The sequence below is a fragment of the Epinephelus lanceolatus genome, chromosome 13, assembly GCF_041903045.1.
Source record: "Epinephelus lanceolatus isolate andai-2023 chromosome 13, ASM4190304v1, whole genome shotgun sequence".
Classification (NCBI taxonomy): Eukaryota; Metazoa; Chordata; class Actinopteri; order Perciformes; family Serranidae; genus Epinephelus; species Epinephelus lanceolatus.
Genome location: NC_135746.1, coordinates 29,666,807 through 29,678,609, shown reverse-complemented (window position 1 = coordinate 29,678,609; position 11,803 = coordinate 29,666,807). Strand labels below are relative to the sequence as shown.

The following is an 11,803-nucleotide window of genomic DNA, read 5'->3' as shown; positions in this document are numbered from 1 at the left end:
CACAAAATAATAATTTACCATTGACTTTATCGAATTTGAACGTATCTGTCAATGGCTGGTCGATGTTCACATCTTAAAAGTTTAATTTTCCATCCTGGCGCACACCTATTCACACACACGCACACAGCTTGTCATGTTAACAGGCAAGCACATCTTAATTTTCAATTATGATGAATTAACGTTACCTCCAACTGTGCATATTTACTCTAACTTACCTTAATTCTTTTGTAGCTCGCAACAGATTTTGATACAACAGTCTCTATCACGGTGAGTTGTCTGGTCTTTGGTCCGCTAGTTTCAGCCATTCTCCGAATATGTTTCACAGTAGAAAAGTGTTTGTCAATCAGTGATTTGACATGATATGACAGTATTGCACGGGGTGCAAAACAATTTACCTCCACTTTCATGAAGAACATCAGGGAATTGTTTAGCACAGCATTCTTTAGCAGTAATTTTTGTTGGTAAATGTGAGACATTAGAATCGCACATATCTGCATCTTCAAACCATAAACAAGGACATGAATTCAGTGACATATTTCCATTACGTTTGTGCGGGGTACTGCTGTGATTGGTAGAGCTCACAGAAGGCTGGTCAAAATTGCGGCAGGTTGCAATGATTTGGTTGAATTTGCGTTAATTGTTAAGATCGCGAATTCCTGGTGGGACTGATTTATCTTATTTTATGTTGTGTTCCATTTTCCTCGGAAGTTGGAGGTCAAAGCTGGGAATGATGTCACAGCCGAGTTGATTGCATGCCAGTACAACAAGTCAAAAAATGGAGATGGTAGTGATACCAGTTCTAGCCATTGTTAGCAGTTGATAACAGCCCATTAGGTTGTATTTTGCACATAAAAACACTGTAGCAACATGTCTACAGATGGAAGACGGACGGGACTGTGTGTATAATAATGAGACACAAACAAGACAGAAGCTTAAAATTATAGATTTTTTTTAACATTCTCTTTTGATACTTATGTTATTCACCTTGTTAAAATTTACCAACATAAGTTACTATCGACCAATCCCAATCAGTAGCACACTGGATAAACATCAGAGTGAGAAACATTGCATAAATTCCAAACTATGATTCCTCTATTATCCTATCCTTTTCAAGCTCAAGAAACTGCTGCATATGATTAATATAAATCTGAAGAGTTGAATGTAAAATAGTGGTCAAACAGTGACTAACATTCTTGGATAATCTCATGTTTTGGAATTGTTTCCAGTAACTTCAACAGTGTGTATTTACACAAAACTTTAGTTCAGTCTTAGTTTGAGTGGAACTCTTTGGGTACTCTGAGAGAGAAACCTAAATAAAGATCCATATCTGCCTAGCAACAGGGACAGGCCCCCACAACTATAGCAGTAAAATATATATTTTTAGTTCCTTGCACCATTCTGGCTCCAGTGAAAGTGGTGGACCTCATAAAGAAATCAAAGATTGTGGTCCACCTTAAGTAATAAAGACAAGCATGTGTGTGTGTGTGTGTGTGCGCGCGCAAGTGCAAGCAGGAGTGTGTTCACTGAGTTGAAGAGCAGTTGTCGTTGACAGCTGCATGGGAGTAGGGAGAGAAAGAGTCAAGTGGCTCCAAATAGCCGTCATACTCCTCATTCATCAGGGGAACCCCTCCCCTCTTTCTCTAACTTTCAGCAGTCATTGGTGGGAAGTTTACATTTCTTTTGTTGACACAGTCATTGCAAGGTTTTTTTAATCTCTGCTTTCACCATAAAATGATATCTCATAAATACCCAGAACAAAGAGATTAGCACAGTCCTTTCCAGTCTGCAGGTAGTATTATTCTGCTGCTGATGTGGACACACTCTCTGTTTACCCGGTTTAGCCCATCAAACAATTTTTAAATTAAACAGAAGTTGATGACACTCGACATTGATGGTCGTTCTTCAACTGCTGCAGCTTTTCAAACGTTCATTGTTAAAATTCCAGCAACACAGAATATTCCTAACACCTGAGGTCGTTTTATCGACAGCAGTATGCATTTCTTGGTTTGTTGTGACATCAGTTGTGTCGGTAATATGACCAAAGTAAGCAGGTGTGTGTACAGTTTGAATAACATTTAAATTAGGGCTGCTATTAATCATTTTATTCATAATTAATTAATCCATTATTTTTTTAAATTGCATCATTCATTGTTTAATATATGACCTGGAACAATGGGATAAAAATGTCCGTCGTAAATTCCCAGAGCCCAAGGTGACATCTTTAAATTGCTTGTTTTGTATAATCACCAGTCCAAAACCGAAATTTGACTTTCAAATCACCAAGTCCATGCTTACATCCCAATCAGTGTAACATCTTACTGAGACAAGTGTGTCCCAATTCCATACTTCATATAAACAGTATCCGTATGTTCAACTGCCATACAAATGGACATGGTACACTGTGAGCTTGGATGAGAAATCAGTATGCTGAGCTGTACTAGCAGGAACACAGTTAGCATGTGCCCTAATGGACAGTAGTCAAACTGACTTTTCCACTTTTAATTAAATTTCACAAAGAGAAAAACAAAGACTTTGTCATTTTTTCCTGTTTTTTTTTTTTTTTAAACAGTTTTGCTGTGGCTGTCTCACCAGTGTATTTTATTTTCTGCAGCTGTCAGCAGCTCCCCTGTTTCCTTTGTGCATTGCATTGAAGGACAATAATGTACATCAACTGTACACTTGTAAATCAAGAGGTTCGTAGACAACTTTGTATGCGTACTGAGTTTTGAGTAGTTTATCTTCTTTTAATAAGTTTAAAACCTGCTTGGATTTTGTACACAGTATGTAATGGAGACACAGCTTAAGTTGTTTGCAGCTGTTGAAATCATAACTTAAATATCTTTTGTTATCAGTCAAAACTTTTTAATTTAATGTTTACAGTGCCGTAAAGTACTGACAGTGGTTTTTTTTTGCTTTTTTTTTTCAGTTGACATTGAAACAATACTCCATGTAAACCAAAGTGTTTGGACTCCTTCTGCCCTCGCAGTGGGCCAGATTCTTGCTGTGCGGCCTCCTCATCACCAACACGGCCTGTCCTCCAGCCATAACACTCCCAGTGTCTGTTGCCCAGTTGTCCCAGTGAGGCAGGTCCTGCCAAGTCCTTCAGGCGCTTGTCTTTGGAGTTCAACAACACATGTCTCTGTCCGTCTGTCCCCAGACTTTTTCCAGTTTAGGAATGTTGTCCTTGCCTGTTACAGAAGCACAAAGAGTCTTGTCTTTGTCCACATCCGTCAAGATCAGATTCTCTCTCTCCTCTGCGAGTCCGCTTTTGTTTCCACGCTCGTTTTGTATCCACACTGTCGGCATTCAGCTCAGCAGGGCTGCGCTGCTGCTGCACAGTCCGCCGTAGCACCGAGCTGCAAGTAGACCAGAAGCAGTTACACAAAACTGCCGTCTGACTGATTTTCAGTTTCTCTGTCAGTCATCCAATAACAGCAGAGCAACAGAGTAGAGCAGGAGTGAAGCAAAGAGGCTACAGCTGAAGTAGGAGTGAAGCAGGAGGGGAAGAGTCTCAGCAGTCTCTAAAACCAATACAAATCCTTGCTCTTATCCTGTGCCTGCAGACCTGAGAGTTGAGGAAAGAAAGGAGGAAAAGAATAGCCAGTGGAAGAAAAGAAAAGCAAGAAAAGGGAGATTAGAAAAAGAAGCGCAAATGTCTCATTGATAAAAGCGGTCGGAATTGCCCGAGGCAAAGAGGGGATGAAAGCAAGACAGCAACAGAAAAGGAAGTTGACAGCTGGTGTTAAGGTGCTGATTGACAGTCACTTTGTTGATTCAAACCACTTGTGGTAAGTTGATCTGAGGCAGGGAAAAAAATCTTCATTTAAATCTGATTTTCACACTTTCAAATTGTTACTTTGCTACATGGTCATACTGAATGTCTTCAATGCTGCTTTCATTTAAACACTTCAACAACAATAATTAATTCTCTGAATGGTTGTGCATTTGACAGTCAGGTGTTCGCCCAAACTAGCGGGACATTTTCAGTGTGATGTAATAAGGAAGAGAAAAAATGCATCTAACGCTATCAGTGATGACCGATACCATCTTAACCTTGATGTTGCTATCTGCAAAGCTTTTGCTCTTTTTTTCGCTGGTAATTTTCACATCTGTTGAAGACAAAGTGACCGCACACTAAGCTTCAATCATTTTAATGCTTCCATCACACTTGTTTGTTCTCTTGAGAATGTGTAAATGATGGTTATACAGTAAAATCGTTCATTTACTAGACAACTCTTTTTAAAAAAAATATCTAATCACAGTTCTAGCTTGTGATTTATCACTACAATTAAATTTATCTTTAAAATTTACTTCCGCGGCACAAATGAAACATAGCCTGGAAACGTACAAAATCATAGATTTTTGTCCAGCTCAATCACGGATTATACCATCGGATGGAAGTCAAAGCAAATCCAGTTCCAACACCTGACACTTGTTTGATATTGGTAATCTACCAACATAAGTTACCAGGGTTGGGGAATCCCAATGAGAAGCGCATCGGATACCAGAAAACATCAGATAAATTCCAGACTGTGATTCCATTTGTTCTGCTGCGTATCTGAAAATTAATGGCATCTCATGAAATCAATTTAAAACAGTGACATAAAACCTCATGTTTTGGGGATGGTTCAAATAATTTCCACAGTTCATTTAAAAAGAGAATTGATTCATAGTTACACTTATCTGATTTTGAGTGATCTCACCTGACTAAATGATATAATCTACAAGAGTAAAACCAGAGCAGTGCTCCAGCAAAATTGTTTTTAATATCTCAAATATTCTCCAAATATCCTGAGTATACACTGTGAATGATTGCAAGGTATTGCAATTGCTACAGTGTATCTGCTCAGTGATGGATTCCATGGTCAATGGGACAAGATTTATCTACAATATAAAAATATAAAATCTTCTTTACTCGTTCAACCTTTTTGTCTTGTAACCCTTTAAAACAAAGTTTAGTCAATTTGTTAACCTCTTGTAGATGTTGTTGCCAAAAACCTTGTATATCAATGTAATTGTTAGGAGATAGGGTTGCTCAGCACATATAATATTTAATTTTTTACATTTACAATGTTTTCTGCTAACATTGTTAGGAAAATTAATGTATCTGACAAGTTGGAAAAATGTTATTGAACATATCAGTAAAATATTAACTTCACAGATTTCATCTGTTTTCTGCCTAAATATATCTTACTTTACAATACAATATCCGCTTGTAGTGAAAATTGCATTATTAAACTTTTTAACAGTTACATTTATGCATTAACAGCATTTGGTTAAGATTAGAGAAAGTTTGTTGTTTGGTTTAAAACATAAAAGTTTACCCACATTTGATTCATTAGACATGGTTTATTAATATTTAACTGAAACCAGACTTTTCCTATTGTTAACTAAAGTGCGTTTGTTGCCTAAACCTAACCACAGACGAGAATCTGGATGTGAACTTTGGTCTCTCGAGCAATAGTCCTACACTTACATTTGACAGCAAAACTAAATTGGGAAAACAGCTCGTTACTTTGTAAGTGTAATTTGTAGCAGACATGGTTGGCTGAGCCGAGCTGAGAACACTTAAGACAAAGCGTGATTTTCATTTCTCCAATATTTCACATAAGAAAGAATTACAGTATATAAGCTGACAAGAATGTCAGAATTTTGTGAACAACGAGTAAGCAGTGACCGAGACAAACTTACTTTTCAGAGTTTCAGGTTTAAGATTTTTGATTGGAATTGGCTGATGGCTTGTCAGGTCTCTACATTACCTTCTTCCACCAAAATTACCGTGTGTATGCTTGTTTGTTAAACGTTGGAAACCTGTTAAAACAGACCAGAGAGAGTATTTTCTGGTGTCTTACATTCGATGTCGTGAATGTGCCAGAAAAAAAGGTTAGTAAACAGCATAAGGCAGCATGGAGGCCAGTGAAAATAGTATGGTGGTAACTTCTTTTTTATATCTCATATTTATTCAGTCACTCTCTCAAACTTGTTGCCATCTAATTTTAGCACAATGTTCGAGTGCTGCTTGGACGAAGTGTCTGCCCATCATTGTACCATGCTGACAAAGGGTCTAAAATTATTGTGTCCACCCAGGTGTTGTATTTCTATCACTGCTGATCAGAGCCGATTAGATATGGAGCCGTCAAACACTCGTGACTACCGCGAGTCATTTGTCCCAGGAGTGAATGTTGATTGTAACCTTTTCCATGAATACAAAGGCTAGATGTTAGTGGGTGTTAGTGGGGAATGAGGCTTTAAACAGATCTAAGATGCTAAAAGACAGTCATTGAAGAAAATTACAAGAATAAACTCAATAGACTATCAGCCAAGAACTTTTCTTGACCAAACTCTGGTGTTTGATTAGATTGAAACTCTCACAGTGGCATGACGCAGAAAACCATATGTTTTATCATACGTTTGAATGACAACAGATGGTGTCATTCTGTTTCTCCACAATTTTACTATTGTTAATTTTGTCTACTCTGTCCATGCATGTCTATCCACCTTTGTTTTAAGCTTTTCCTCATTTGAAGGTTAGATTATGTGCTGCACAGATTGATTTTGGGTAACGTTTAATGTTAAAAATTGACAGTACCTGTGTCCATGTTGAGTCCAATCTCTGCTCCGGCTCCAGCGAAAGCGCCACTCCAGGTTGAACCCGTCCCCGACTCCCCCTTCCCTCCCAGGTCACAGGGCGAGGCGCTGGGTCCGGGTACTGAGCTGCCGGATGTCAAACGGTGATGAGGCCTCACAGATGGCACCAACAGAGAGCCGTAACGCGAGTCGAACGGCGAGCCGTACATCTCGTGAACCCCTGGACGTGGGTATGCTGAACCCTGGCTGCCTATAGCGCCCCCTAGTGAGTAAGGATGATGATGGTGATGGTGGTGGTGATGGGTTGGGTGCCAGGAGTCGGGGCTGGGCTGATGGAGGTGGCTGTGCAGGGAGGCGGAGGAATACGGGTCCCCAGGGAAGGGGAGCTCTGTGTGGGGAGCTGACAGAGCACTGCCCAGCGTGGAGGAGACCGAAGGCTGGTAGGAGCTGTTCCAGAAAGACGGAGGGAAACTTCTGTGGCTCATAGGGAATGATCCATCTGGGAAGACAGAAATTCACACTGGTACGTTATAAAGTAAGCTGGTTTACTTTTCCTTGAAATAGCTATCGAGTTCGCCTAAAGTAACTCATTGTTTAAGTTAGAATTTTAGGCTGAAGGTTCAGTCCTGACCTAGCAACAGTTTGAAAAGAAATTCTTTTCACAAGGTCCTCTTATTTTCTCCGAAGCTTTCAGCCATATATTGTGGACGTAATACCTCATTTCAAAACAGTTCCTCGTTACGAGATAATTCATCTCTCTGCATAACTAATCAAGGCTGAACTATTAGTCGACTCATATATGACTATATGACTATATTTGACTGAAATAATTGGCAGCTTTTTTGATAACTGATTGAAAAATGCTGGTTATATTGTTACATTTAATCATAAATAGATTATTTTGATGTATTTCGACTGTTGGTGAAAAAATCTTGCAATTTGAAGGTGGGGAAAATTGTGATTAGTATTTCTCATAATTCTTTGACAACTTTAGACAAAACAATTAATCACTAAAGTCGGAAAATAACCCCCAGATTAGTGGATAATGAAAATAGTTATTAGTTGCAGCCACAGAAATAATCAACACAATTTTAAGGTCATGTTTTGTAAATGCAGAGATTTCGAAAGAGAGAGCATACTGCATATCCACATGCAAACTAATAGCTTCAATGGCTTGGCAAAAAAGGGTCTCTGTTCCAAAATTGGGCAAAGTTTTTAAACTCAATTAATAACAGCAGTTATTGAGAAAAACCCTGCCAACCACTGCAAAAAATGTGAGGTCGTTTTTACCTTTTTTGTGTCTGATTGAATGCAAAAGTCGTTAGGTTACGCAAAGGTGCTGGAGTTGAGAAATAGCCGTGAAAGGATATGAAATAAAAAGCAAGTTGGCTGTTAATTAAGGGGTACTGATTTGTTTTTGATTCACTAAAAAAAAAATTGGAAAGACCTATAAAGACATTAATTATCTTCTGTATTAGTTTTATCATCCCATTATATTTATGGAAATGGCTGCGCTTGAACGTTGGGATATGGTTTTATTAAAGCACCCTGTAAACTGTAGCTGAGCATCAGCAGTGTTATGTGCAACAGTATGAAGTTTGTGATAACGGCAATGACACTAAAAAGAATGTTAAAGAAAATTCCTGGGAAATACTGTCGTGAAAATTAATTCATATACCCTTTAGATATAACTAAAAATATGTAGCACTCCAAATGATGAGAAATAAATTAACCAAAATAAGTATAGACAAATAATCCGGTTTGAATCACTCAATAACTAAAAAATGTTTAAAATATCATACCTTTCTCTGCGTTCCATAAAAAAGAATCTTCCTTATAGCAACATTTCTCCACATTCTATAACATATTTGCCATGTGTCATTTTCAGTAACTCACTATTTGACTTTACATTTCCTTCAAGCACAAAGTCAGAGGTGGAACAAACGGCCAGCTGAGTAACAGCCACCACAATACACAAAAACTGAGGACTGTAAGATGTCATCTTTCTCCAGCTGGTATGATACCACATATTTATAGATGTCATCTAACACTATAGAAACAACACGGTTTAATTGATCACGCTCAGTATTACAATGGATGGGAAACCCTTAAACTCAGCTCAGTCCAGTGTGACATTTTGATTTGATTTCACACAAATTTAAATGCAGTCGTATACAGATTCAATCTGGTTTCAGGGGAGAGTTTTAGTATCCCAAAATATTCCAAAAGCCATCTCTTTTAAGGTCAAATTAAAATGCACTGAATAGGAGAGCAAAATTAGAAATCAACAACTTCAGATCAAACGTGCAACGGCCATCAAAGACCAACATCAGTGCAACTCTGCAGCAAAAAGTGAAGATTTTAATGTCAGATCTGACCGAGGCAAGTAAAGAAAAACACCACCAGTCATATCTATCTTACTTATATCTTTGCATGACAATATTAAGCCAAATGTTACCTGGTGGAAATGTGAGACAAAGGCAAAGTGACTTGATCCTGGGAAGTGATTTTAGCCGTCAACAGGCTCAGTCCCACAATATCATAATCATTAAAAAATCAAACACACAACAGCAGGAAACAAAATAGCGCACAGCTTTAGCACAAACACACCATAATCTCCCCAGTGCAAAGCATTTTATAAGTTTTACCGGTGAAATTTAGAGTCCCAATGATGGTCAGAATTGTCTTTCAGTAGTTTTCCCACACTGACGGACAACACTTACACACACATACAAAGACACACACACCTCTTACGGCCTTGTGGCTGCTTGAGGCAGGGTATGAAGTTGTGTGGCTGAGGGCTCGGCTGAAGTGTTCGTCCACCACGGCGCTGATGTCTCCCTGGAAGTAAGTGAAGAGGACGCAGCGGGAGCTCAGGTACTCGGCTCCCGGCGGCAGCTCCTTGTCTTCCTCTTTGATCGCTAGGGGGCCGAGCCGGCTGCCGCTGTCCTGGGGATCTTGCATTTTGGTATACAAGGCCAGTTTCTAAGAAATCACATGCAGATTTATATATGTGTCATGAAACTGTGTGTCCCGTCAGGCAAAGATGCACAGATATTTGTGAGAATTTTAGATACTGTAAAGACCTAAATCAGTATGTGACAACTGACCTCTTAACCCCTAGCTTTTTTTTTTTTCTTTTTCAAGACACAGCAGGTGTGTGGCAGGACATAAATCCACCTAAAGTCTTTTCTATCTATTTATGTACAAACTGACATGGGTGATGATAAGCTAATATGTTAACCCAAGGGTGTGGCTTCTCTAAAAAATTAAAAGTATGTTGATATTGGCAGCTTTTAATGTCAGTGTCAGTTACACATAGTAGTTCCCCTGTCTTTTAATTTTTCACTGTATGATTGTATAAAATTGCAGTACATGGATATGCTGTTATGTAGCGTACTATGGATGTTTTAACATATAACTTTACGCCCCACTGCTACTGCACAAGATGATGTAAAACCCTACAAAGTGTTTCATTGTCACCTTACTTTTTATTTCCTTATATAGGCTAATGAACAGAGAGAAAAAAATCCAGATTGTGGTGCTTAAATTATTTGGATATAAAATTACTTTAAGTTACAGTGAAACATGGAACTTTAAAAGTAAAAAACAAATATTTTGATATGACAAAACAACTGATAATAATAATCTTGTGTAATCTTGCGGTGTAGTGTGGGTGAACTGGCTGATCCAGAGCCTGTTTAGGTGACACACAAAGTGAGTTTTGGCACTATGTGAAATATGCCTGGATGTTGACTGAGAGGTTTTAAGAGAGTGAAAAAAGAGCTTTAACAGGTCTGGAAAGGCCTCACAAAAACCTGCTGCGCTCAGACTGCTCACGGGAATGAAGTCTGTCACAACTGTGACATGAAAAAATGAAATGAATAGGTCCATATTATGTTTTTATTTTGCAATTAATGCTACAATTGTGCTATAAAAACCGGTATCAACAAGAAAAACTTGGCAAAAAAATGGGTTTTAACCCTAACTGCTGGGCTTTACTCACTCTACAGTGTAACATTAAGAAGAAATTAGATTTAGATTGAGCTGTTTGTAATTTATGGTGGATTAGTTATGACCACAAACCAAAGAGCCAAGCTCTACAAAATTATAAAATTCTTAAGGGAAAAACTTAAAAAAAAACTTTTTTAATTCTTGTATACAAACTCAGGAAACGTTTTAATGCACGAAATCTTCCAGTTTCGACTTGAATAAAGCTCTTTTTTATTTTTAAAAAGGTAATAACTTATTTTATTTGTACTTGAAACTCACTAAGATTAGCCTTAAGAGAAGGAACAATCTTTTCACCCTCGTGTGAAGTTGAAGACTCATAAATTAGATAAATATCCAAATAAATGCAAACAAAGTGAGCCGAAGACGCGAAACAAAGTTTAACATTCGCTTTAAATGTAAAGCTTTACGCACTGGATGAGTTCCTCTCCGCAAGTTGCGCATAGTCCATGGCTCCTTTTTATGTTGTTATGATTTACTAAAGGCTATATTTACAGCGATTTATAGGATATAAAGTGATGTTAATGACTGTTGGAGTTGAATAATTAAGTTTTATAAATATATAATCCATAGTTTATGACAGTGTGGACAGTAGTTGCAGCATAATCTCGTCTATGGGTATGTAATTAAATTTTAGTTGGAGTTTTAATTCACAACAAATATTAAAGTTTTCGGTACATTCACAGTGCCGATATAAGAAGTGAATTAGCTGTTTAAAAATCAGTTTATAAAGAGTATGTGATCCATACCTGGTGGTGATAGGGACTGTAGGAGCTGAAATAAGGTTGAGGACCAAACACTTGGTACATCACATCCAGGCAGCTCATGGCGAAGAAATCACGGAGAAGAACCAAGCTTCATTTAGAGAGCAGGTCTGTGCAGACGGAGAGGAAACGGTAATCCCGGCGGTGGAGGACACAGTGGACAGTGGAGACGGTCTCTCTGCTGCGCTGCCGCTCTGCGCTCTTTACGCACTGGGCGCACCGAGGGGAACCCCCTCCACCTTCCACCCTCCTCCCCTCCACACACCCAGCCTGACGCCTCCCTCCCGCCAATCACAGGCCAGAGCTCCACCTCTGCCTTAATGGGTTTTTAATTACGGGACACGAAATCGTCGCGTCTATAAAGCTGTTAACTCAAATATCTACTGAGAGAACCGTTGCTTCAGTAGCCTTAAACATTTTAACATTTATATTTTTGTTAG

The 11,803-nt window shown here is 38.6% G+C and overlaps 1 protein-coding gene across 2 annotated transcripts; it reads right to left on the bottom strand.

Moving 5' to 3' along the window:
- Positions 1 to 932: 932 nt before the first annotated feature.
- Positions 933 to 11,573, bottom strand: vgll2a (vestigial-like family member 2a). Of its 2 annotated transcripts, none has more exons than XM_033648171.2 (4): positions 11,349 to 11,573; positions 9,336 to 9,573; positions 6,590 to 7,087; positions 933 to 3,565 (listed from the first exon to the last, which is right to left on the bottom strand). In XM_033648171.2, exons 1-4 carry the CDS (start codon positions 11,424 to 11,426, stop codon positions 3,522 to 3,524), a joined length of 858 nt encoding a protein of 285 aa, XP_033504062.2. In that variant the 5' UTR covers positions 11,427 to 11,573; the 3' UTR covers positions 933 to 3,521. The 2 variants fall into 2 exon arrangements, with proteins under 2 accessions (XP_033504062.2, XP_033504061.2); XM_033648170.2 differs by having other exon boundaries at positions 933 to 3,356.
- Between the last annotated feature and the right edge of the window lie 230 nt (positions 11,574 to 11,803).

Coding starts and splice junctions, on each gene's coding strand:
- vgll2a (XM_033648170.2), bottom strand. CDS start 11,426: ATGAGCTGCCTGGATGTGATGTACCAAGTGTTTGGTCCTCAACCTTAT. Junction 7,088..9,335: donor CAGCCACAAGGCCGTAAGAG/GTGTGTGTGTCT, acceptor CTGTCTTCCCAG/ATGGATCATTCCCTATGAGC. Junction 3,357..6,589: donor TGGACTCAACATGGACACAG/GTACTGTCAATT, acceptor GTCTACTTGCAG/CTCGGTGCTACGGCGGACTG.